Raw genomic sequence first — 27057 nt, 5'->3', positions numbered from 1 at the left:
CCCCACATTGGGAATAAATTGCCTAAATACATACAGTAACTTTCTATGGTGTGTCCTATTATATTACTGTATCTATGGCCTTTGGCTGCCTATTTTTGCGGGGTGGGGACTGGGGAGCTTGCTAGTTTCAACATGCAAAAAATAATTCTTATTTTATAATAATTTTAATAAAATAAAAATATTATTAAAATGTTGGTGGTTGTTTTAATAATAAGACACTCACGTTTGGTCTTACATTTGACAATTATGGTTTTCACTGGCTTAATGATTTTCGATTGAAAGAAGTAACTATGATGACTATGTATGCATCTTTCACGTATTTTCTAGACACTAAACATAGATGTTACTTGAGTAAAATATTCCAGTAGCCCACAACAACAACAATTCCTTGACACCACTGTGTCTGTCACTAGTATATTGTATGTATTTATTCGAGACCTCTAGTCACGGCGTGGCTGCTGTGTGTTGAGCACGCGAGCTTCTTGCCCGGCGTGCACCGGGCCTGCCCTCGAGCTGGATCCGACCGGATTACCGTCGACGTCAAACCGTTGAGGTTTGTCACTTCTCACCGTGTGAACGATAGCACTGAAGGCGACGTTATATTCTTTTATTATGTTAGCTAACTTAGCTACTGTATGTCGTTGTTAACTTAACACTAACGTTCGTTGTTCATTGACATTCGTTCATTGTATTTTCCTTGCTAACGTCAACTTGCTGTAAGTTACAGCCTGTCACGTTAGCTAAGTTAAACTATCAACCGTGACGTTAACTAACGTTAGCTTGGCTAGGTAACGTCCCATCAACTAGCTAGCTAGCTAACGTTAATGTCCCATCAACTCTTTCAGGTGAGTTAACATTGGCTAGAGAGCGGTTACATCGCATATCATGGACTGTTTTCTGACATTAATCAACATTACTTAATTGTTTAATTCTACATACTTTAGCCTCACAGCTACCATTAAACTATTGGATAACTTTTATATGGTAGTATTGCGAATTTAACATTCAGCTGTACCGTTAATTCCATTTTTGTCAGAATGGAGAGAGACAGAGGATTCAACTTCAAGCTGTTGGTGCCTCCCTGGGTCAATTCAGGACCGATATCTGCTGTCAGACCCCAGGAGACTGTTAGACACTCTGGAGGTTTCATGCACACTTTGCACCAGGTAATGCTGGCCAGCCAACGGTTTTTGTACATTTATTTCAGCCCAAGTCTAACCCGGCTGGGTAGTCAAACGGAGACATGAGCCAAACCAGCAATACATTTGACTACATCAATAGAGATAACCTTACATGTTATCATTCTATGTTGTCAGCATAAAGTATAAAATAATACATAGATGATGTTGCCTTAGGTGAATAGAATCATTCATTACCTCTAATGAGCAAGCTTGCATGTTATTTCCCCCCCTAGGGCTACAGTACACTACCTTTTTCCAATGCAAGCATGATTGAGCCAACTAAACCTACCAGACCAGGTATTTAGCATTATGCAGCACTATACCATTCTGCTTAATTACACATCATTTTATGCACAAAATTAGAGGCCTTGCTCAAAGTCACTGAAGGTAGACGAGCAAGCACTTCTGACAACTGACAGCATTTTCTGTATTCTCTAAAGATGTGCCCAAGACGAGAATTGTGGCCCCTTTGGAAAAAGAGGGGGTAAGTTATGCACTGTATAGAGATGGAGTGACTTTAGGCTAGGCCTGGCCTACTGGGATTCGGAGATAGTCTAAATACAAAAAGAGTAGGTTACTTATTCACTGTATAGAGATGGGGTGACTATTATATGATAGGCCTGGCCTACTGGGAGATAGTCTAAATACAAAAAGAGTAGGTTATTTATGCATTGTATAGAGATGGAGTTACTTTAGGCTAGGCCTGGCCTACTGGGGGATAGTCTAAATTATACACAAAAGAGTAGGTTACTTATGCACTGTATAGAGATGGGGTGACTTTAGGCTAAGCCTGGCCTACTGGGAGATAGTCTAAATACAAAAAGAGTAGGTTACTTATGCACTGTATAGAGATGGAGTGACTTTAGGCTAGGCCTGGCCTACTGGGAGATAGTCTAAATACAAAAAGAGTAGGTTACGTATGCACTGTATAGAGATGGAGTGACTTTAGGCTAGGCCTGGCCTACCGGGGGATGGTCTAAATACACAAATGAGTAGGTTACTTATGCACTGTATAGAGATGGGGTGACTTTAGGCTAGGCCTGGCCTACTGGGAGATAGTCTAAATACAAAAAGAGTAGGTTACTTATGCACTGTATAGAGATGGAGTGACTTTAGGCTAGGCCTGGCCTACTGGTCTAAATACAAAAAGATGTTACCTATGCTAGAGATGTGTTTGAGTAGACTAGTATTCTAAATTGTGTTCATACATTATTTACATAGTTAATTATTTTCTTCAGATTAATTGCAGACCTGGACAACTGTATTCAAAGTTGTTTGATGAAGTTGAGAAAATAAACTCTTGGAAAGTCAAAGTGGACTGTGAGACTGTTCAAAGGGAACAGAGACTTCAAGACAACAAAAGAACAATTGAAACTCAGCGCAAAGCCATTCAGGACTTACAGGTGTGTGCACCGGGGTTGAATAAGGGGTGAATTAACAAACCATGATATGTTTGGATGTGTATTCCATGTTCTTTTTATGTATTTTACAGTTTGGGAATGAAAGTCTCAGCATAAAACTAGAGGAAGAGATCAGTGAAAATGCAGATTTGAGGAATAAGTATGTATTTTATTTTGTTAGGATTTTCTTCTCTTTTAGTTTGTATTAGCCTATATGAATTAATTTCGGGAGGAAGCCAGCACCATGACGCACGCACAACTCTTTATACCGGCCCCTAGGCACTTGCTCCTACCTGTGAATTGTGGGCACACACCTTGCCAAACCCCTCCCGCTATGCGGCAGTCCTGTACCTTTCAACTTGTTAGATCCCTCATGATCCCCAATGTGGCATCATATTTGCGCCTTTTCTTCCTGGCCTCTGGAATCCTTTCCCCTTCCTTCCGAAAAGTATTTTAGAATGTACATAAGGTGCGTTCATTTCAACATCACTAAGAATCCAGATCTTGTACGGTCATTCTTGTCTTGTGTTGTCATTGGTGCAGGCTGAACTAGTGAAATTAAGCTCAAGGTAGACTCAGCAATGTCACTTCCTCTTTCAGACATAAATGTTTGGTTTACAATGTCTTTTTTTTTTTTTTGCAGGAACAGTGCAACACGGAACTTGTGTAATATACTGAAAGATACTTTTGAACGCTCTGCAGAGAAAATGCATCTATGTAAGCACCTTAAAGCGCTAAGTGAATATGCAACCTGATCATTATTAAGTAAATCAATACATCACAAGGCTCAGTTTTCCCTTTCTGTTTTTGTAGTTGAAATGGAGCGAGAGGAAACTCATGACCTCTTCATGCAAAATAATCAGAGTATTCAGGTGAACATTTCTTTCCTCTGTACCATACAGAAACCAGCTTCATATAGTAGGAAACATTTTAACAAAACAAATCATAAACAGATTATATCCACAATGACGTATTGCAAGCAACTGCCTACACTGCATCATATCACAGTATTTAGCTAACGTTGCCTAGTTTTCAATACATACCTTGAGCCGGCTTAGGTGCCCTTGGCTCAGGGAAACTAAAAGACATTCATTCATTCATTGTATGTTCATTGTATGTTTAACATGTTAACGTTTTCTGCAGAGTATGATGGTTGCATTTGAGAGCCTTCAAATTCAAGCAGAATCTGATAGACATGAAATGCAGAAAGGTATGTATTTTTGTATGATTATCTGGGTTCTCAAACATCCCGGAAAAAAATCTAAAGACGGATATGAAGATTTTATGAGCATTTCTAAGGGGAGTGTCTAGATCCCAGAGACCTTGGCTGTGACTTGGATTTCTGTGTCCAAGCTACCAAGCCTTTTATGTAAAACTTTTTATGAACCTATCCTATTCCTTACATTTACCCCAACTTTAACCTCCTCCAGGAGTAGCGTTTCATCAGACCCTCCTCTTAAATTGATCAGTGGTCACAAACAAATTTAAGAAAATTGTATTTAAAAAGAAAAATGTACACGGTTTAAGCAACATAACTGGATAATGTGGAACCGTATTACCATACTTACTGTAAGTCTTTTCCCCATACCCTCTTTTTTTTCTTCAGTGAAAGAGGCCCTGCTGCAATTTGAAGATCTAAAAGAGACATTTGAGCAAGAACATAACATGAAACAGGAAGAGGTTAGTAAAAACCTGTTGCAGAAAATAAAAGCTGTTGCTCCACGGAGACGAGTTGCAAAGTAACTCTTAAAGTTGCAGTAGGCAAAAAGCTCTACATCACTTTTCAAGCCCATGCATGCGCAACAAAGGTTTTCTACAGACTCCCCAAAGGCATCCCAAAGATGGAAATTAGAGCATCAAGAAGTGAATTGACAATTAGTCCGTTGACAATGAATTAGTGACCGACTTTGTGGGCTCACAGAATTTATTTTTGAGCCATTACATCCAAATTCGTTTTTGATGTTTGAGGATGTGGCCAAGCGGTAGAAAACTATATTCTGAGACAGGTTGTCATCAACCGGTGGTGGGTTTTTATTTTCTTGTTTTCCCCGTGGAAAAAACAGGCAAAAACATACTTAACATAATTAAATAAGAACAAGAATACAAAACAAACTTCTCCAACAAACTAAATATTGCCCAACAACGAGGCTTTAGCACAACTGTGTGTCTCCTCCTTTCACTTCCTCCTGAGAGGAGCTTTTACCCAGGCTTTATCCTGGAAGCTCCTCCTACAAAGACCAACCAAAATTACAATCAATTAAACAATACAGACTGTAAAGGCAAATGTTCTCCTTCCAATGTCCCTTTTTTTTTTTATTGCACGTTACCTCACAGGTAGGGTATGGGAGTGATCCTATGCAGTAGACGCAGCAACACACACAGATTGATGTCCAGTCGTGATTCCAGTTTTAGGTGTATTTATTGCGTTGAAGTTGCAGTTGTACATTCCATTTTTTTATAATGCGATTTCAAGGGGCCTCTGAGTCGATCGCTGAACAAGCTGGAAAACTTGGATAAAGACATCTATAATTTCGTCAGTCACTCAATCACACTCGGATTTGCTGGTTTAAACTAGAATCTCAGCAAATACTTGTGCTCTGTGGATCTTTGGCCCGCCTTCTTTTTTCACTGGCTTTCACTGGGTCCCCTGTTTCGCATTTTCCAGGTGTGTAGCCTCTTGCAAGCACAAATGGCCAGACTGAAACCACAATTAAGGATGGGTAGGCTATAGGCAGTGATGCCACAGATTACTTGTAAAAGTAATCCGATTACTGATTACTGATTACTCCTTTAAAAAGTAATCCAAGTTACTTTACTGATTACTTGATTATCAGAGTAACTTAGTTACTTTGAAAGTAACTAGGTTACGAAGTCGTCGTCGTTCCCCCAACAGTTTTTTTTTAAACGCTTTATTGAAAGTGCATAAATTGTTTTTAACTTGTTTCTCTGCACATAACGTAAATTGTTAAACTAGTGCTTCAGCTTCTGTACCATCAAGTATGGTAAAGCAACAGTCTATGATGCCCACAGCATTAGAGCAGCCAGCCAGTGGTTTTACAAAACCAGTGTATCCATTCACATCTAACAAATGCAGGCTGAACTATTCAATTATATCAACTGTAACTATTAAATTGTTTTTATAAATGTCTCTCTATAAACATACAATCAGTCTCTCTTTAACATGTAAATTAACTGTAAATCTGGCAAATAAGAGCTTTTGCTCTGCCACCATCAAATATACATTAATCAAAAGGGAAAGAAACAATCTCTCTTTTGCTGTTTGGCTGGCCTCCGAGTCCTCCTGTACCTAGTCGAAGCGTCGGCTAGTGTTGTGATTCCAGATGCTTTCAATGCAATTGGATGTGCTGTTTTTAGCGGTAGACAGTATTTTGTTTCCTCCGCATATGCATAGACAAGTGTTTTGGGGTGGAAGTCTGAACAGAAACCGCAAAAGTCTTCTTGCGGTTTCACTTTTAATTTTGCGTTTAGACAAGCGTTTTGGGGTGGAATTCTCAGACGAATGCAGCCACGGAGCCCTGCTGTCACGCGATTGGCGCATATGTCACATGACGTGCTGTGAAGACCCGCCCTACTCTGCCTCTGATTCGCAGACTGTGGATGGGGAATGTGATTGTACCAAAGCAGTCACTCACAGACAGTGTCCAGTCACGCCGCGGGACACATTCTTGTGTAACCCTTTCACTGCCACACTACGTCACTCCCAAATAAGAAAAACAGCTCAAAATGTATTTTTGACTGTCGAAAACGAAATAAAATACTGCATTCCGCCTGCATTATGAATTTATGATGAGATAGTAACGAAATAGTAACGCACAGCCACTTGGACAAGTAACTGCAATCAGATTACTGGCTTTTAAAGATTAACGCGTTAGATTACTATTTTCGGGGGAAAGTAATCAGATTACAATAACGTGTTACTTAGTAACGCGTTACCGGCATCACTGGCTATAGGACAGGACACCAAGAGACAGCGACCTGCCACGTACACAGAATGGGAAGGGGATTTTCCTTCCTTAATTTTGTTGAATAATAATAATATATTGTACATGAAGGAGGTGATGGACGTTCTATTCTGGCTCAAATAGGAGAGGAGGCTGTCCGTGCACTCTTGGAGGAGAGGAAATGTTGTCTATATACCATAATAAGCTAAATGTTGTTTCCTTTATGAGTCAACACTGAGCACCACTTGTTCTGTATTAGGCCTACTTGAGTGAGAATAACAGATTGAGGCTGCGTACAGATGAGGCATCTTGATAACATTGAAAAAATCAATACAAGCGCAGCCACTCGCCCATCTCTCAGCCAAATCCTTTCATCTCTCCCTGTCTCTGAAGCACCATTGCTGCCTTATGCAGGAATCACAGCAAGGAGTATCTATGTAATTCCCCCCCAGCACATAAATAACATTTCAGACTTCCAAATCCATACAAAGACTAGACAAAACCCATTTTCCATAATATGTCCCATTTAACTGTCACAGATCATTGTAATAGCAGAACGTAAAATATGTTTTAGGGTGGATTTTCCCTTAAGACCTATATAGCTAAAGAATGGAAAATGTTTTTTTGCAGGTTGTATTACTTCAAACAAACTTGAGGGACAAGGAGAATGAAGTTGAAGAAATCCTACTCAACCTTCATGAAACCCAAGATAATTGCAAACAGTTGCAAGAAGCAGCAAGTGAGATTTTCTTTTTCTGAAGTTGCTGCTGTATCATTAACAAGCATGTTGCAACATTGTTTGTGATAAATCTATGATGACCACTAGAGGCCGCTATACTGCTAACATTGAGCGTTATAGTCATTGTAAGTTGACTACATACCAATGGATCATATTTTCTCATATGTTAACAAAGTGATGGTAATGTTTGTAATTAGGAGGGAAGACAAAATAATGTGATAAACATTAGCATTAAATGTTATTTACTAACTGCCTTACAGAGCAAAATTATCAACTCCTACAAAACTCTAGAAATGAACAGGAATCCCTTCTTCAAAAACTGCAAATTGCAGAGCAGCTCAGTAAAGAAACTGAGGTGAGTGGTGTTATATTTACTACAGTATAGGCCAGGGGTGTCCAACCTTTTTTGAACCAAGATCTACTTTTTTATTTACCACCTAGCCCGAGAGCTACCAGCCAAAATTGTATATTGTAAGCCGTCTTTTAAGGCTTTATAAAAGCAGCATAATGAACACAAATCTGTCAGTGCCGAGTCTGACCTCATCTTAAATAACAAACAGCATTGCTTGTTGTAGTTAACAAGGAGAGGAAGAGTTGATTTAGCAAAAAAAAAATCTTTTTTTTTTTTTTTTTTTTTTTTATAATCGAATTTTATTAATCAAGATCTACTTGAAATCAGCCCGCGATCTACCTGTCGATCGCGATCGACTGGTTGGGCCCCACTGGTATAGGCTGACGGTTCCAATGTGCCATGGACAAACAAGTACAGCTAGATGTCCCTTCTATTATCAGAAGGTTACAGGCAGTGGTGCAGTCGTAATATGGGAACTGGTAACACGCCACGTGCATGCGCGCGCGGGTACGTGCATGCGCACAGAACAGTTTTTTTTTTTTTTTTTTTTTTTTAAATAGAGAAGCTGAAAAAGGTAGCAGGATTTAGCCTTTTAATATATAAAGAAATTATATTGTCAACAGATATGGTTGAAAAACAAACAATGTTTTAAATGTAATAGTAGTTACAATTTCTTTAATTGAATCAACTTAAACTAGAAAAGTAAATACAAACTAAATTAACAATGTAAGTTACATTGTTAATTTATTTTGTATTTACTTTTAGTTTAAGTTAATTCAATTAAAGAAATTGTTTTACACACAAACACAAAAGCAAACTTAAAATAATCAGACAACTTGTGTTTACTTGAAGTTTGTGTGTGCACGACTCCTAGTGCACAGCAAGGGAGGTTTGGTGATGAACCTTGTGGTGCACTCACACCCACTCGCGCGCGCGCAGTTATACACACACGCACACACACACACACAAGCACATATACGCAAGTGCAATCTTTCTATCATACACTCTCTATTTGTGTGAATGTGCGCGCGCGAGAGCAATTGGAAAGCTGGCGCGCAGCACGGCAGACGCTTGATTCAATCATAAGCAGGTAGACCCCCATCACGAATTCCGAGCCACATTAGTATTCACCTCCACTGCCGTCACACAGAATGAAGGGGGAGATGCATTCAGATAGCCAACACCCAGACACCTAGTCTACCTGCGCTTTTTGTTATGTAAAACGGTGGTCGCCGGCCGTGTACTTATTCACAACGAATGGATACAGCGCATTTTTGTGTGCGCGTACACGCGAGTACACATCCGTGCGCGATCGCGCGTACTTAGTTCTGCCTCAGTGATCTAATAACACGGCGTGTAACCGCGTGTGTGCACGACTGCACCCCTGGTTACAGGCTGTATTAAACTTATATAACTTAAGCATACAACATTTTATGCCACCACATCACTTCTTGTCTGTTTATGTCTGGAAGGATCCCATTGCATGCAAATTGCAATGGTGAGAGCGGCTTTTGAGTTTGAATCTACCCCTGTGCAATTTGATCATACCAATGTGAAAGTATCCTGGAAAACGATTTCCAAAAAATAATGGGAATCCTGAACTGAGATATAATCTTTGCCCCAAAGGAAAATAGAGACGCTATTGCCACAGCCCTGGAACAGAGTAAGGAGGAGTGTGCACAGATCATCCTCAAAAAAGACTCAAGCTTGGATGAGCTCAACAAAGTTAAAGAACAACAAGCAGGCAAGCTGGCGGAGATTCAGGCCCTAGTCCAGGAGTTACAAAATGCACTGGCACTTGAGATAAAGAGGTATGGTGTAGCTATACTATGATCAATATTGTACATACTAATTATTGATTGACAGAAGAGCCTGCTCTTGTTTCACAAACTTAAAGTTTCATTGTGACTCATTATTTTCAAGGGCTGAGGAGCTTGAGCTTAACCTCACATTGATCGACAAGGAACTGGAGAGGAAATCCACAGTTCTGGGTACGTTTCATTCAATCAAATAAGTTGATATTGCATTGATATTGCATTGACATTGTGCAACAGTGTGAAAGAAAATATTTGATCCAATAGGAGAAATCGCTGAGGAGAATGCTGAGAAAGATGAGCAGATCAAAATGCTTGAGAACAAACTGGTAAAGACATATATTTATAAATGAAAGTGTACATTAGCTTGTCTTTTGCCACGGTAGTGCACATTGTCAGTTGACTTGTTGTTGCTCACAGGACATCAAATCAAAAGCTGTGGAGTCCCTGAAAAGGAAGATTGAAGATGCAGTGACCAAAGTACAGGAACTCACAGCTGATTTTGCAAGGAAAAATGAAGAAGCCCAGCTTTTCAAGGTTTAATGATTAATACACACTATCTCGGACTGAAACGCACATATCTCAAGCTGTTTTGATACTTGAATTAAGGCTAAATACTATTACACAAAGTATTATACAGTATATGCTTTGTTTTCAGATATGTTTGGTATAATATGTTTTTGCCACACAGAACAAACATGAGATAGTGTCTGCTGAAAATAACCTACTGGAGAGGGCCTGTGAGGAAGCTGTAAAGGCACACAAGGATTTAAAGGAAAAGGGAAATATGACTGAGGTTTGAATTGACATCAATTTGATTTTCTCTACCTGTTGTACAATTCAAAGTCATTGTAAAATAATTGTCAGTATAAAAATTTATATTTTGTTATTTTACTTTGTCTGTTTCCCACTCCCAGATCAAAGTACAAGAGATGAATGACCAGTTATCTATTCAGATGAAGAAAAATGAAGCAGGCACCCTAGAGATGCAGCAACTGAAGACCCATATCATGCAGCATGAGTAAGTTCTGACATAAGTACAGTATCATATACATTTTGAACATGCACTAGTAAATCAGATCATTCTCTTTTAGTTGTAATGCCTATTTTAGACAAATCTGTAATGTTTCTTATTGTCCAGAGTAAAGTATGAAGAGCTATTGTCAAGTCTTAACAAACTGCAATTTGAGAAGAAGGCGATTCAAGAGCAGGTTGAGAGTGGGTCCTCTGAAGCAAAGACTCTGGAGGCACAGCTGAAGGTCTGTACAAAAATGTAATTCACTAAGGCCCTGATTCAGAGTTGAGGACTTGAGTATGGTGCAAGTCCTCAAACAGAGATCTGTGGGAGAAGAAACAGTTTGAGCGCCATGGGTCGCTATGGGCGTTGGGCCGTTGCATGCCAGTGCTCTGTTCAATGGGAATAAGTTCCAGTGTTTGCAGTGCTAAACCTATATTAAATATTATAGCTATGGATCTAATAACGACGTCGATTGTCAGTGAGTTTCTTCCGGTCAACATGCAAAAAACTGAGTATTTTTTCATCCATACATTTCCGTTTTATACCGTGGTGAATATGAATATAGTTGTAGAGGGATCCTGTGTAATCCCAGGGAACTCCTTCAAACAGCGCTTTAGTGAAATTCACTAAACACGTTGCCATTTCTCGCCTGATTATTGAATCATTCTGAAATCAACGCTAGATTATCGGTATTATGTTTCATCGTGCATGCACGAAAGGGGGGGGGGAGGACAAGCCGCCCCTCCGTGCTTTGATCGCAGCAAACGGCACACACACACACTGTGATCGCGGCGAAAAAAATCATCAGATCAACACAAGATTGGTAACATATAGTCCTTACCTCGTCTATGATGTACTGCAAAAAGAATAATCCAATTATCTGATCGCCATTCCAAATATTGATCGCGGTCGTGTGTCCAACGTTTATCCACCAAACGCATGAATCCACGGTGCTCCAGTGGCCCCAATCCGTGTGTTATAATGTTCTTCATGCCCGAGAAGGAAAACCCGGACCGGACTTCTTAGATCGATGCACAGCCCAAGCCAGAGGGTGATGTGCAATACCGGCCGCAAGGCGTTAGGCGGCGGTATTGGCCGTTTGTGATCTCAGAGCCATTCCCAATGATAACATCAGGCTGGATGGATGAATTATGAATGGATATAGCGAATAAAAGAAATAACGATTAAAAGCCGACTTTTCTCGGGTTTGGCGCCCAACACGAAATATGTCGTCCTTGGCGCTGAGTGTTAATATTCAGACCTTTGAATCACTGAACATGGGTGGTGCACCAGAAATATATAGGTTGTCTTAAATCACCCACAAATTGGTTGATTACAGGGGGGGGGTCTTCATAATAGAAGGGAATAGACTTATACAGTGCCCTAAACACTGTTTAGTGTTTCATAATGGTAGGTCAGGCAAGTATCTTTCTTGGAAAGGTTTTGGGAAAAATAATTGTCAATGGATGTCTCCCTCATCCCCTTTTTAAAAGAAAACCTTGCTATTTACATATGTCTGTTGTGCTGCCCATGTTCAGAGATTAGCACCTGCATAGCAAAGGTCTGAATACAAGCATCTTCTCCTACCTATCTTGTGTAGTATGTCTAAGGACTTGCACACTGTATGATGAGATATTCACTTTGGTCTACTCTGATTCTATGTAATTGTATTTGAATTTGAGTGATTTTTAAATAACTTGCTTAACACTTTGAGTGCCAGCAGCCGGTGCACGATTTAGCGCTTGAGTGCCAATGCTCTATTCAATGAGAGGGCAAGCACATTTGCGAACGCATAAACTATATCTTAATGTGTCTAATACGCCTGTCACTTATCAATGACTTGCTTGCAGTCAACATTGTCGAAACGGATTGTTTTTTCATCTGTACATTTTCGTTTTATACCATTTTGAAAAACGCTCGTTTTTGGAAATGTCCTGAAAAGTGATTCTGCAGGAATCGCCCTTTACTGGAATACACAAAAAAAATTCATTTTTCGGCCTATTTATGAATCGTTTTCAAATAAACGCTAGATTATCGATAGTATATGTGTACTGCTAGAGAAGCGGGCTGAAAATCGATTATCTTATTTCCTGATCAGCACACATACACACATATGGGACAGTGACACGTTGATATACTGTATCTGTGAAAAAAGCTCTGATTATCCCAAGACTGGTCAAATAGATTCCTTACCTCAGATAAGATGTTCTCCAAAAAGATTATTCCAATTCCTGATCGCCATTCCAAATATTGCATTTATTGATCCACCGCTGGGTGCTTGAAACACATATTCCACGCTGTTCTGAGGGACCACAAATACTGCAATCGGCTCGGATTACATGCCTGACAAGTAAAATGTGGATTCCGGATTTTCTTTTCCCCATGCGTTGACATTCAGTTCAATCCAAAGGGTTCATTACCATCCGGGAGACGATAGGGGGCGGTATTTTCCCTGTTCGAGCTCAGAAGTCCCAGTGGTAACGTGAGGCTAGATTGATGAAAAATGAATGGAAATCACTATTAAAAAAGATTTCTCGTTGTTGGCACTGAACGGTTGGCATGAAATAACGAGAATTCTCGTCGTTGGCACTCAAAGTGTTAATACAAAGCATAACAAATACCTTACATACAACTTTGTTTTAAATTGTTACATCTCTAAATGATCAATATCCCTATCCAGTCACATTTCTTTGGCCGGCAGCCCTCATCTTTTTTTGTTACATTTCAGCATTTGATGTATGATGTGCATTTTGTTACACCATGCACATTTCGTTACATCATACAATAGCAAGTATAATTAAGCCTTGTGTTCTATACAAATAGTTTTCTATCCTATCATACATGTAAATGTTGTTATTGAATGTTTTGACTGATCAGGCAAGTGAGGCAAAGGAGATAAACATCACAAAGGAAAGGAAAAGACTTGGAGATGAAAACCAACAATTACGGTTAGTTTGCATCCTTTTGATCTATAAATTTGAGAAATTCAAGATTCAAGATGTACAAATTAATGCTTACACCCCACTCACTCTCACAGCATGACCGAATTCTAAAAGCAGTAGTGATAGCAATAATACAAAAAACATCTTAATTATGTATACAAAGATTTAAATGGCTTGATATTGAGAGTACTGTGGAAGATTTGATGCCGGAGCGCTGTGATTGCTGGCTGCTTTGTCACATGCCTGGTGCACCCAGCAATCACAGCACTCCTGTGTCAAAATGCGGAAGAAGCCATTTTAGCCAAGGTTAGCTCAGTGATTTTTTTTACTCGTTTATAAAAATTATTTAAAATGTTTATTAGCAACGCCGAGCTTTCAAACCACCCCGGTTTTGTGTGTGAAACCCTCGTGCAACGTTGAGTACCTTTGAAATGTCTATCTAATCAATTTAGAATGATCCGTTCGTTTTTAACCAGTGCTTGGTGGTGCACATTAACATGGCTACTACCGTGGAATCAGTGACTGCATATTCAAGCAAGGCTTGCATCACAGTCACGAAAGGGGCTATGTGGAAGATAGCTAACATAACCAAATGAGAGTTTCATTGTAATTCTGTAGCTAGGGAACAGGTTTAATTATTTTGTTTGTTTGCACCAAGTTAATTTGACAAATGTAGCCTATATTTTTCAGTCAGTTCGGTCTTCGGTCAAACATTATTTAAGGCAAACCGCTGTAAACCTTTTTTTCCCAAATAAATGAGAAGCATGTTTAAATTGAGTGTTAAATTTATCTTTTTTATAAAAACAACGTATACCGAACCGAAAACCGTGACCCCAGAACCGTGATACGAACCGAACCGTGGATTTTGTGAACCGTTCCACCCCTAATATATATACCGGTATATACTGTGTATCATTTAAAAAAAAAATTAAAAATAATGAAAATAATAAGAAAGAAAACGATGTCACTGTTTTATTTTATTTTTTTATCCACTTTTTATCCCATTTTAAATTTTTCTCCCATCCCAATTTCGTATCGTCCAATTCAACCCTCCCCTATCTCGAACGCTGTTTCATGCCTCCCACAAGCCGGCTGCAATGTGGACGTGTAAGCCATACATAGCACGAGTCCCCTCCGATACTCGAGGTAGCAGCCGTCTCATCTTTTCACCTGCGCAACGCGATCTTTCAGCGTCAGGGGTCTGCGCTTTGGAGGGACGCCGCCCCCATCGCTTCTTGATTCTACTGCGCAGGCGCACCAACCGACCTGTAGGAGTCGCTGTCCACAACGTCCGATCCCCACCCATCAGTTTTCCCTCCCCCTAATACTGCCAATTGTATTAGTACGGACGACCAGCCAAACTGAAAACAATGTGGAGAGCTGGGCTCTAACCCAGCGTCTCCAGCATTGGTGGTGAGTGCCTTGCCCACTGCACCACCTAGCCACCCGCAAACGATGTCACTGTTGAAGCAAATCATGGTTCGGTTTCGTCCCTCAAATTCATAGGCATAGAAAAAGACAAGCCAAGTTTTATACCGTGGTGAATATGGTGATTTCTGAGTAATCCCAGGAAAAGACGCGAAAACAGCCCTTTAGTTAAATCCACTTATCACATTTCGCCTGATTATCGAATCATCCTGAAATCAACACTAGATTATAGTTATTATGTTTCCTCATGCATGCATGCATGAAAGGGGGTTTGGAACGGGTGACCAACGGGACACAGCACACACATATTCCACACAGACAGCTTCGATCGCGGGAGAAAAAAATATATAATATATGATCGCCATTCCAAATACTGGTCGCTGTAGTCTGTCCCACGTAGGCCTGCCGCGATAAGCAATAAATCGATTAATCTGCGCGATAATTAAAATGAATGCAATGATTTTGACGGGCGCGATTAATTGCTATTTGCGCATTTGTTTTAATGAGGCGGAACCAGTACCCCTCGTCAGTCACTCTGTGTGGGGGGCCGCTGGCCTTACTACAGAGCACAGCACGGGAGCTTGCCTATAGCAACGCCACATATAGCTTAACTCCATTTCTCAATAGTGTTGCTCCTTTTAACCAAGTAGCGTTATTTGTAGTGTAACGTTAGCTATTTTTAGACCCAAGTAGTTACTCGCTACTGCCCGGAGAAACTGGACTGCTAAATAAAGATTAAAGATCTAGCGTTCGTTGATGCTCATTCAATGCTAACAACATTAGCTAAATAGCTAACAAACGAAATACAACGTATAGCATAGCTACAACACAGAATAACGTTAATACAATTACATGCATCATTGTTTACAATGAACGGGTGGGGCTAGTCAAAGGACTGGACACGGGGACAAGTTAAACATGAATTAATTTATTATAACCGGTAATCGAGTTGCGCTCTCGTGCCTACGCACCACGGCTATTCTATTATATACGGCTTTGACGCTTCCTCCTCATTGTTGATTGCCTGTAGTAGCTGCATCTAACGTTAGTAGCTAACGTTAAAACTAACCTAAAGTTAGTTGTTCACCAACAATCTCAACATTTGTTTTATCATTAGCTCAAAAACACAGAACCGGACGAGACAAGTTGGCTGCTAGGATAATAACAACAATACTTCTGCTCCGGTCGGTGGGCTTCAAAATAAAAGTCTAAAACACCGGAAAATACGTTTATTTTGTACAGCGTTTTCCTCCACGAGTACTCGAGTACATCATGTGATCAATCGATCTGGATTATTTTTGCCCATCCCTAATTTATCCTGTGCTGAAGTCTCAATTCCAATAGAGATAGTATATATTTTGGTGTTTATTTGATTATTGTTTCACTGCCTTTTTATTTATTACGTTTCCAGTTTTTTTCTCACACTTTATTAACATTTTGTACATGGTACCACGGCGCAAGGTACATTAATAATACATGTACATGTTAAAAGGATGACACAAAAAGCCAGACAGAGGGCTTGTTTCCAGTTTCAGTTTGTTTTATAATAAACAATCAAACTGAGCATTTTTTTATTTGGGATATTTAAAATGTCTTCCAATGTTAAATAAAAGTGTATTGCACTTTGAAACGGTGTCCTTGCATTATTATGCTATTATCATTATATTAGTGAATTCTTTAAAGAAAATTGAGAACTTTTGGGAAATACATTTCTCACAAAAAAAATGCTCTAACCGGTCGCAATAATATCGCTTATCGCGATATTTTCGGGGGCAATTAATCGCCCAGCAAAATGTGTTATCGTGGCAGGCCTAGTCCCACGTTATCCAGCATTGCACATGACCGGGCGGGCGGATGAACTCTGATTTAGACCCCGCCCGCACGCTGCAGCTCGGCCGAGAAAACAAACTACATCGTTTCAAATGGAGTGCAATAGTGGCCGCAAGGCGTTAGGGGGCGGTATTGACCGTCTGCGATCTCAGACACATTCAGAACAGCATGCACAAGGTGCCTCGATGGATTATGAATGGCAATAGCGAATAAAATAAATAACGATCATAACGAGTTAACTTGTTGTTGGCGCTCAACGATTGGCGGGCTAACACGAGTTAACTCGTTGGCGCAGAAAGGGTTAATGCAGCAGCTTCTGGAGTAAATTACCAACGAGTCTCCTGCTTCCTCTAATGATCCCTAGTTTCTTGTTTTGTTTTGGTATTGTGGAAATCAATATATAGAACGTGTAAATATTGACATGGAGTATACTTTGTTGATGGGACACAAGAAGCAATTTCACCATGTAATTGTTATAGACCCTACCCCTTTAGGAATACTTAGGCCACCCACACTGTCTATTCATCATCCTATCATAGGGGAAATACTGTTTATGTAATTGATGTCTCTACAAACATTAATTGTGCCATTACTTGTTCTTGATTTATTTTCTTTTTGTTCCATTCTTTTTCAAAATGGCTGTGAGGATGTGGCCAAGCGGTGGAAAAATATAGTCTGAGACAGATTGTCATCACCTGGTGGTTGGTTTTTATTTTCTCTTATTTCGTTCCCCAGTGGAAAAAACGGGCTTCAGTACAACAAATTACCATAATTAAATTAAAAAAAAAAAAAAAACTATTAAACTTCTCTTACAAACTACCGTAAATATCGCCCAACAACTAGCTTTAGCACAACTGTGTCTAGCACAACAATCCAATCTTGCTCCTTCCCCTTCCACTTTTTCTCCTTGAGATGAGCTTCTATCCCAGGCTTTATCCTGGAAGCTCCTCCTACCGAGACAAACCAAAATTACAAACAATCAATTAAACATTACAGACATTATTTTACGGATTAAATAATTCTGTACAACATGAAGACAGCACTCCATACTGACCTACCATTATAAAACACAAATTGCTCTGTTTGCACTTACCAAACATGGTTTGAGTGGGCAGAGGCACAGGTGTGATTTTATGCCAAAATCCAGCTGATTTTTATCGACGCCACCCCACCTATCTCGGCGTAGGTGGGTTCAAGTTGAGCCACAAGATTACCAAACAGGCACAAGCGGAAAGCATTTGCCTTGTGCCCGACCAAATTGCCAATAGACCTGTGCCAATGTGACACGGAAATAGAGCCTTTAGTGTTCAGTAGGCTCACTACATGTGAGCTCCTTGAACCTGCTTGGTTTGGATGTTGTGGTACAGTTCATGCCCAGAGTGACTGGGATCTCGAATGATGAGCAGGCTTGCTCCGACACCTGGTCTGTCAATATCTTATTGTTTAAAATCTGTTATATTTTCATTCAACAGAGAGGAGGTCACCTCATTGAATAACAGAATTCAGGAGCAATGTCAAGAAACTGAGAACTTCCAAAAAAGCATTGAAGCAACTGTAAGCATGTTAATTAACTTGAAACTAACACAATGTTGTTTTTAAGATGTTAAGCAACTCTATCACCAGCAATGTCTTGTTCACTCACTCACTCACTCACTCACTCACTCACTCACTCACTCACTCACTCACTCACTCACAGTTAGACACGCATTGCACTTTGTGTAAGATGAGTTAGCTTTGCCTCTACAACACTGTGTTCTTGTTATCATTAGAAACACAAGGGGTCAACATGTGCGTGTAGTTCTGCCAGTACTGTTCAGTTTATTGTATTTCTCATTTTGCAAGAATGAGGATCTGCAGGAGGAGGTCAAAAATAAGGAGAAGAAGATCAAAGCAGTGGAAACAAAGGTGATTTAAATTATTGTAATTATAATTTAATAAGACTAATACATAGTTATTACACACACACATGCATATATATACATATATTAATAAATTCATTACTATAATTGTTATTGCTTTTTAGCTGTGCAATCTCAAAGCAAAGTTTGAGGCTGAATCTAAGACCCGGGACCAATGCCAGAAAGAGGTATGTAGCTATAAACCTGAAGTTAGTAATTTTATAGTATTTATTATTATTATTATTACAATTTTTTAATGGATGCTGTTTTCTTTATTTTCAGAATAAAATGCTTAAGAAGCAAATGTCAAAAGAGAACGATACAACCAGTCAACTTGAACATGAGGTACGATCTGATTTTACTCTGAAACAACATATCTCCAGCCCCTCACAGTGATAGTACAGTACATGCTCACAATTGCCCCCTAATGTAATATAATGGTGTGCACGTGTGATCTTTTAATCAATTCTAGATCAATAATCTCAAAGAGGACTTTGACAATCTTAAGAGAACGAATGAGGAAGAACATCAAAAATTGCTGGAAGATCTTGGGTCCAAAACAACCTTTGCATCAGAGCTTCATAAAGAGGTAATTCATTGTAATTAAGTTGTCTGATTCTTTGAAATCTTTAAACATAAAAATAAATAAATCATACATATCCTTTTGTAGGTACAAAATCTCAAACGTGTCACTGCTGAAGCCACCAAGAATAAAGAGGATGCAGAGTTCAAGTCTCAAAACAAGATAGCAGACATGGTTGCACTGATGGAAAAGTACAAGGTTAGATTATATTTCGATTTATCAGTAAAATTGCTGTCTGGTTTGCAAGTTTTCTTTTAATAGAATCCACCAAGCATCTATGGCATATACAATGACCCCTCTTCTTTCATTAACAGAACCAATATGTTGGAATGATAGAGGAGAAGGATACAGAGCTTGGCGAGAAGAATGGGAAATTAATGGAGGCCGATGCCAGTAGGATTTCACTGGTATGATCTTGAAAAAAAGTAAACGTGGAAATTGAATTGTAAACTGATTTTGTATTTCAACACTGAATTATTTCCCTCAGGAGTTGGAGCTTTCACATAGTAAGATTGAAAATGATCACCTGAAAATGCAGCGGAAGGAGGAGATGACAGAAAGGGTATGTGTTTGATTTGATTGGTTTCAACCTTTTACGGAAGCAGTCTGTTTTTACATTTTTTTTTTTTTTATATTTTTTTTTTATTATTGCAAAACAAAAATTATTAAAAGTCAGTACTCAACACACAATGCATAATGAAACTTTCAGTCAAGGTGGTTAAAATACATGCAAGTACAGAAACAAGATAAAACAAAAATAGTCTATAATAACATTTTAACCGTATACAGTGTATATCCCGCGAAATTACTATTATATAACTGTTAGTATAGAATATACCCCTAATACCTATTTTCTAAAACCCTACACACATATGCTCCAGCTCGAACCCCCCCCTCCCGGACCCCCTCTTGGATAGTACCTCCATTATCCCTCACTCCTAACCAGACACTACCACTATAAGCTAGCTTTTATTCTCTCCACCACTTCTACCCACATTGACATTTTGGATTAATTGAGACCCAGAATTCTTGCTGTAGATATTTCTTGATATATCACATCGAGATATGTAAGGAACCAAACTCTCCGGCACATTTTTTCCGGTTGAAACCAGCGTGATGCGATCAGTTTTTTAGCTACTGTGATACCCGATAAAACCAATCTCTTTAGCTGTGGATTCACTGCAAACTCAAAAACATCATTCAATAGTAATACCGAGGGGTGTACAGGTATATTCCAAGATACGAGTATTGATAATTGTTGGGACACATCTTTCCAGAATGCCTTAACTGGTGGGCAGTCCCAATACATGTGCATAAATGTTCCTTCGTCCCCATTTGTACATTGGGAGCATTTGGAGTCTTGTTTAAGCCCCATTTTGCACAGCCTTATAGGAGTCAAGTATGTCCTGTGAATATAGTTCAGATTGATTTGTTGATGATCCGGGTTCCTTGATGTAAGTCGGACATTTGCCCAGGCTCCTTGCCAATCAAAGTCATTTTCCAGGTCTGGTATATCCCTCCTCCAGACAGTGTCTAGTTGAAGGGTTTCATACGAGGACGTTAGTAATTGATAATAAAAACCTGATGCAAAACCTCCCAATGTTTCTCTTTCATAGAAAAATGTGTGGTATCTGTGGTGTTCGATTGGTATGAGTAATGGAACACCGTGAGACCTCAGACATAGCTTTAACTGTATGTAAAAAAGCCATGTGGACTCAGTGAGGTTAAACTTTGTGCATATTTCGACATAACTGCAGAAGCCCTGGTTATTAAAAATATCCCCTAATGAGTGTATGCCTTGCTCTTCCCATATAGGGAATCTTATAGGGCGTTTTCCCATTAAGAGTGCATTGTTATTGAATACTGTTTTACATTTTTAAAGACAAGTCATTTGAGATATATTTTGCACTGGGTTTTAGGAAAACCTTCTGAGTGAGTTAGATGAACTGAAGAGAGAAATTCCATCTATGAAAGTCAGTCAGCAATCAGAGGCGACAAGCAAAGAGGTACAATAAATGGACACAAATAAAGAGGGGAAAGAATCATTTAATTTGAAAGGTCTTATCGGAAAGATATTTGATTGTTTAGACTGAGAACCATGTAAACTCAAACCAAGTTCAAATTTGTGGAATAAGCACATTTAACACTGAGTGCCACGCCCCTTCTGTGAAGTGACCACTTCTGTGCCGTCCATTAACCCCATGTAAACGTAGTTGTACTTTGTAGACCTAAACCTATATTTTATAGTATAGCTATGGGTCTAAACGCCGTCGAGTCTCATTGAGCTGCTTCTGGTCAACATGCAAAAAACAGATTCTTTTTTCATCCGTACATTTCCGTTTTATACCGTTTTGAATATGAACATAGTCCGGCCGCTTCTGAGCAATTCCAGGGAAAAGACACGAAAACAGCGTTTTTGTACAATTCAATAAACATGTTGTCATTTTTCGCCTGATTATCGGATCTTCCTGAAATCAACGTTAGATCATCACTATTATCCTTTGTTGTGCACGCATGCAATGTGATTTAGACCGGCGCCTGCAACCCAACGGAAAACAGCCAAACAGCTATAACACAGCTTCAATCGCAGTAGAAATAAATATCAGATCAACGCAAGCTTTCATATATGGTGTCCTTACCTGGTCTCTGAAGTAATGAAAAAAAAGAATCCAATAATCTCATCGCCATTCCAGTTATCCACAGCGATCGTGCCTCCGACGTTGTTGGACATTGCTCTTCAACGGGCTGGCGGGGTCAGTAGTCCAAAGCATCCCTACAAGCGTGTGTTTTGCCGGAGTGTTTAGGACCCGCCCCCATGCCGCAGCTCGGTAGAGAAAAGAAACCAACCCGTTTCTAACAGGGTGCATTACTGGCCGAAGGCGTTAAGAGGGCAGTATAATACCGTCTGCCAGCTCAGACACACTCGGAACAGTATGCACAAGGTCCCTCACTGAATTATGAATGGCAATAGATAATAAAATAAATACCGTGACAGAAACGTAGATCTACGTTTCCGGCACTCAACCGTCGGGCGACAGAAACGTAGATCTACGAGAACGGCAGTCAATGTGTTAATGGTCGAGTCTAAACGTCCGTCACATTATGGTCTGTAATAGTGAGGACTATGTTTTGACTTGACTGTTAAATTATGTGCTTATTCCATGAATTTGAACTTGGTTCGGGTATGTGGTTCTCATTCCAAGCAATCAAATATCTTACTGATTCAACCTTTAAACCTTTAGTTTCCAGAGTCAGACTCCAACAGAATGAGACATCTCAGAGCCCCAGTAAAGAGGCAGAGAAGTGAAACTCCAAAGATAAATGTGAGTGAACTCTATTCTGGTAAACGTTTTCAGATTTATCAATTGGTGAGCATTATACATTACAATAATATAATTTCTTCCATTTGTTAGTTTTCTTGAAATACAATACAAAATTGACATTTTGTTCACAGTTTGGTTCAACATTGATAATAAGCCTGCTGTCTTCTCACATTTAATTATGAATAACTGGATTTGTGTGTTTTATGTGGAAGGTGACTGAAGCTGAATTAATGAAAACCCCAGCTTCAAGCACCACCAACAGGGTTAGAGCAACACCAAAGGTCAAGGTAAAAACAGTTATATGTACCGGTATATATTGTTTTTAAATCCACAGAAATACAATACAATCTGTACATTTACATTTTGTTCAGTTTAGTTCAAGATTGATACTATGCTCACTGTCTTCTCACATTCAATTATGACTAACTGGATTTCTGTGTTTATGTGGAAGGTGACTGAAGCTGAATTAATGAAAACCCCGTCTTCAAGCACCATCAACAGGGTTAGAGCAACACCAAAGGTCAAGGTAAAAACAGTTATGATTGACATTTTGTTCAGTTTAGTTCAAGATTGATAATATTCTCACTGTCTTCTCACATTAAATTATGACTAACTGGATGTGTGTTTATGTGGAAGGTGACTGAAGCTGAATTAATGAAAACCCCGGCTTCAAGCACCACCAACAGGGTTAGAGCAACACCAAAGGTCAAGGTAAAAACAGTTATGATTGACATTTTATTCAGTTTAGTTCAAGATTGATAATATTCTCACTGTCTTCTCACATTAACTTATGACTAACTGGATGTGTGTTTATGTGGAAGGTGACTGAAGCTGAATTAATGAAAACCCCAGCTTCAAACACCATCTTCAACAGGGTTAGAGCAACACCAAATGTCAAGGTAAAAACTGTTATATGTATATATTGTTTTTAAATCCACAGCAATACAATTGTACATTTACATTTTGTTCACAGTTTGGTTCAAGATTGATAATATGCTCACTGTCTTCTAACATTAAATTATGACTAACTGGATGTGTGTGTTTTATGTGGAAGGTGACTGAAGCTGAATTAATGAAAACCCCAGCTTCAAGCACCACCAACAGGGTTAGAGCAACACCAAAGGTCAAGGTAAAAACAGTTATATGTATATATTGTTTTTAAATCTACAGTTTTAAAATAATTATTTCAAAATGTATTGCTGTATTATGGCATTGCATGTAGAAAAATCCTTTGGTATCTAAGGAAACAGGCTGAAGCCATCAACCCCATTTTGGAGGACCAATGGAGCAATGTTACAAATAACAATGTTATAATACTTGAATTGATAGAATCTCAGTGATTGCTTGAATATGCCAATTGCCCTATTTCACCATTACATTGTGCCGTGTGGAGGGGTAATAATAATATAACGTTATCTAATACAACAGCTATTTGGTCAATTTAAACGAGGCTTTATCATTTGATTTTACAATCATTATAATTGAAATTAAACATTGTCATAATTTGGAAATTTACAAAGGTAATTTCAATGCAGCTCTTGTGGTTTTCAGTGAGAGCGAGTGGTATTTACTCCCCTCTTGTGTGACTGCAAAATCTGTTTACATAGTAACTTAACAATTTAGTAGGACAATTACAGTTAAGAGATCAAATCCCAAACTTCACTATATTGTAATAAAAATGTACAACGTATGCTTTTTGGGTCCAAGGAAATGGAGAGTGAAGCTATCAAAACGTGGAGCAGCACCGACAGGGCTGCAGCAACACGAAAGATCAAGGTAAAACCATATTTTTTTTTTTTTTTTTTTATTATTGCAAAACAAAATTATTAAAAGTCAGTACTCAACACACAATACATAATGAAACTAACAATTAAGATGGCTAAAATGACATGCAAGCACCGAAACAGAAAGCAAAAAAAATATATAATAATACTTTACCGTATACAGTGTATATCCAACGAAATTACCAATGTCTTATACAGGATATACCCCCAATACCTGTTATCTAAAACCCTACACACATAGCTATATTTATTTAGGTTTATAGTTTTTTAAATGATGATTTTTACTCTTTGACTTCCTCTACAGTGCTATAGAATAAGAACACCTCCTTCTACTGAGAAATCAACACCTTGGAGGAGGAGCACCCTGGTCCTTGACCCCAATTCTGACAGTTCTGAGCAAAATGATCTACCGGTAAATATTGTTTCTATGGTAGAGTTTCTTTTTCCAGATGTTTATCATTCTCATGTGACATGATTTTCTGAACTGTCCTATATCAAATGCGCAGAATTGGCAGAACTGATATATATATATATATTCTTTTACCACAATAGATCTTTGCGGATGCACCTAAACCAAGTTCTCCTGCTCCACAGCGCAAAATAAATATGTCCAAGAAGGTAGTATCTCCACCCTAAAAAGATGACGATACCAGCAGTTGATTGCAAAAATGTTAGCCACTGGCTTGTTTTTTTCTTGTTTTTTTAAGCTATTTCCTGTTTTTGTACTTAAGTCACCAGGGAACTCCTTAAAACTGGCTGCAATGAAAAGGATGAGAGATGCCGGTTGGACCTCTGTCACTGGCTCTGACAAAAGGAAGAAGAATACCACTGATGATATATTTGCATAGGTAGTCCTGTTATGTCACAGATAGACAGTGAGTGTGTTTGTGAATATTACAGTTTTGCTCTTCCCACACAAGGTCGTATGACAAGAAATTCAGAAGTTTTGCCTTTTCACACTAGTTCGTAAATGTGATTGTCTGTGGATGCTTGGGGGGGGGGGGGGGGGGGGGGGGGGTTTAACCTTCCATGCCTTGTTATGGTATTTCAAATTAACTCACTTTCTAATGATGTTGTAGAGCTCTTGTTTAGCAGCCAGTTAGTTATCTCATTGGAATCTGTGGATGTTGGAAAAGTTCATTTTCCATGCAATGTTAGGCTTTTCAAGAACTGAATCTCTAATGATTTTGTAGGGCTGCTGTTTAACTACCAATTTAAGCCTAAACAAAGCATGGGAAGGTAACTTTTTCCTGCATAGCACAGAACAAATTAATTTGACATGAATTCACCACTGGCAGGAATTTATGCTGAATTAATTGGTTATGTGAGAGTGCTATGCAGGAAAAAGTGCCCATGCTTTGTTTAGGATTTTCAAAGGAGTCAAGTTTCTGTTTCTAGTGGCTACGGTCACGGTGGTGACTTCCAGCCCCTGTTCCGTCTCTCTCCCTGTGTTCCTCCCTCTCATATCCAGCAGATGGCCCCAGTGTACCTTTTCATGTCTTCTTGTCTTCCAGTCCAGCTATTGTCAATCTTGAATCACCCCTCTTGTGTATTTATGTCTATTGCCCGTCAGTTGTCAGATTGTCTGTTTGCCTGGTCTGTCCTGCCCGCCTGTTCCTGTTTGCTTTTTCTGCTAGGCTGTCACCTACTTAGTTCTTCTTTAATTCATTAAAGCCTGTTTTACTAGTTCATCCATACATGAATTGATTGTACATGGGTGCTTTTGTGTTCTTACTACACTTACTGGATTATTTATTTAATCATTCTCATCACATTGGTTGGAAAAGAAAGAAAGCTGTAATGCATGCTGTTTATTCATCCATTTATTTGTCTAATGTTTGTTATTGCTATGAATTAAAAAATTAAATATTGTACAATTACTCATCATTGCGTTTGGATTTGAACATTCCACCCATTAAGAGCTTACCTCTAAGCCATTGGCTTCTCCCTTACATTGCAAGGTACACAGTTTGCAAAAATAAATCTATTGAACTATTCTTGAAAAGTTGATGATGAAAATACCGTAGTTGGTTCAGTTCAACGCTAAGAAAGTCAAATGTGATTCCTTAAAATCTAGGCATCCTCCTTCATTAACTAGTCAGAATTTGGATTGTACTGTTGTGGTAATTGGCTGATTTTCATATACTTCATGGCCATCATAAAGTCCACCAGAAATTACGAGTGTGTCATCATCTGCTACAAATTGATCTGTTGAAAAATACACAGCACTTTTATTAATGGTAATAAAGTTAAAGGGCACATATTATGGAAAATTAGTTTTGCCTAGACTTTGTATGGCATAAATATTAATTGTAGTTTGGCCAGGGTTAGGGGTCTTAAGATGTCCAGAATTATTGCCATTTGTGATGTCATAACAAGCAGACACAAGCAATCAATGAGCTGTGCTTTTTGGAGCTAGAAACAATGCCTACCTAATCCACTGCCCAGTTTGTATACATTTGTTTACTCTTGGGTGTGGGGTAGTTAGGCAGAGAAGGTAATATTTAATAAAATGATGTGTGCTACACTCATCAATTACGTGTTCAATACAAGGGAAGTGCTGGTAAATAAATGGTTAAAATTTGATTTTTGACTAGTTTCTTTGCAACACAGATTCAAGGAAGTCATGCAAAACTAAATACAGAATACGTCCCATTTATGCTAATGAGTGCTGAATGGGGAAAAACAACTCCTTACCTGCTGTGTCGTTAGTGTTGTAAAGGGGTTCATGTGAGTATTGGATTTTGTGTTTGTATCTAATGAACATGTACATCACTAACCCCAATACAAACACTCCAAGTAC

General features: G+C 39.0%; 1 protein-coding gene across 1 annotated transcript; it reads left to right on the top strand.

The window, feature by feature from the left end:
- Nucleotides 1-1037: 1037 nt before the first annotated feature.
- Nucleotides 1038-26218, top strand: LOC311229597 (uncharacterized protein; the record flags this gene model as incomplete). The annotated part of the gene is made up of 21 exons (XM_084315672.1): nt 1038-1166; nt 2420-2584; nt 2674-2741; nt 3225-3298; nt 3395-3453; nt 9261-9445; nt 9558-9625; nt 9716-9777; nt 9869-9928; nt 10366-10469; nt 10590-10707; nt 19037-19153; nt 19235-19345; nt 19462-19554; nt 19635-19709; nt 22390-22470; nt 23292-23369; nt 23525-23599; nt 24178-24246; nt 24559-24720; nt 24902-26218. The coding sequence occupies 21 exons, from the start codon at nt 1038-1040 to the stop codon at nt 25100-25102; spliced, it is 2154 nt and encodes a 717-aa protein (XP_084171798.1). The 3' UTR covers nt 25103-26218.
- Between the last annotated feature and the right edge of the window lie 839 nt (nt 26219-27057).

This window comes from Notolepis coatsorum (genome assembly GCF_963971535.1).
Source record: "Notolepis coatsorum genome assembly, chromosome: 6".
Taxonomy (NCBI): Eukaryota; Metazoa; Chordata; class Actinopteri; order Aulopiformes; family Paralepididae; genus Notolepis; species Notolepis coatsorum.
This window is presented reverse-complemented; position numbering and strand designations above follow the sequence as displayed.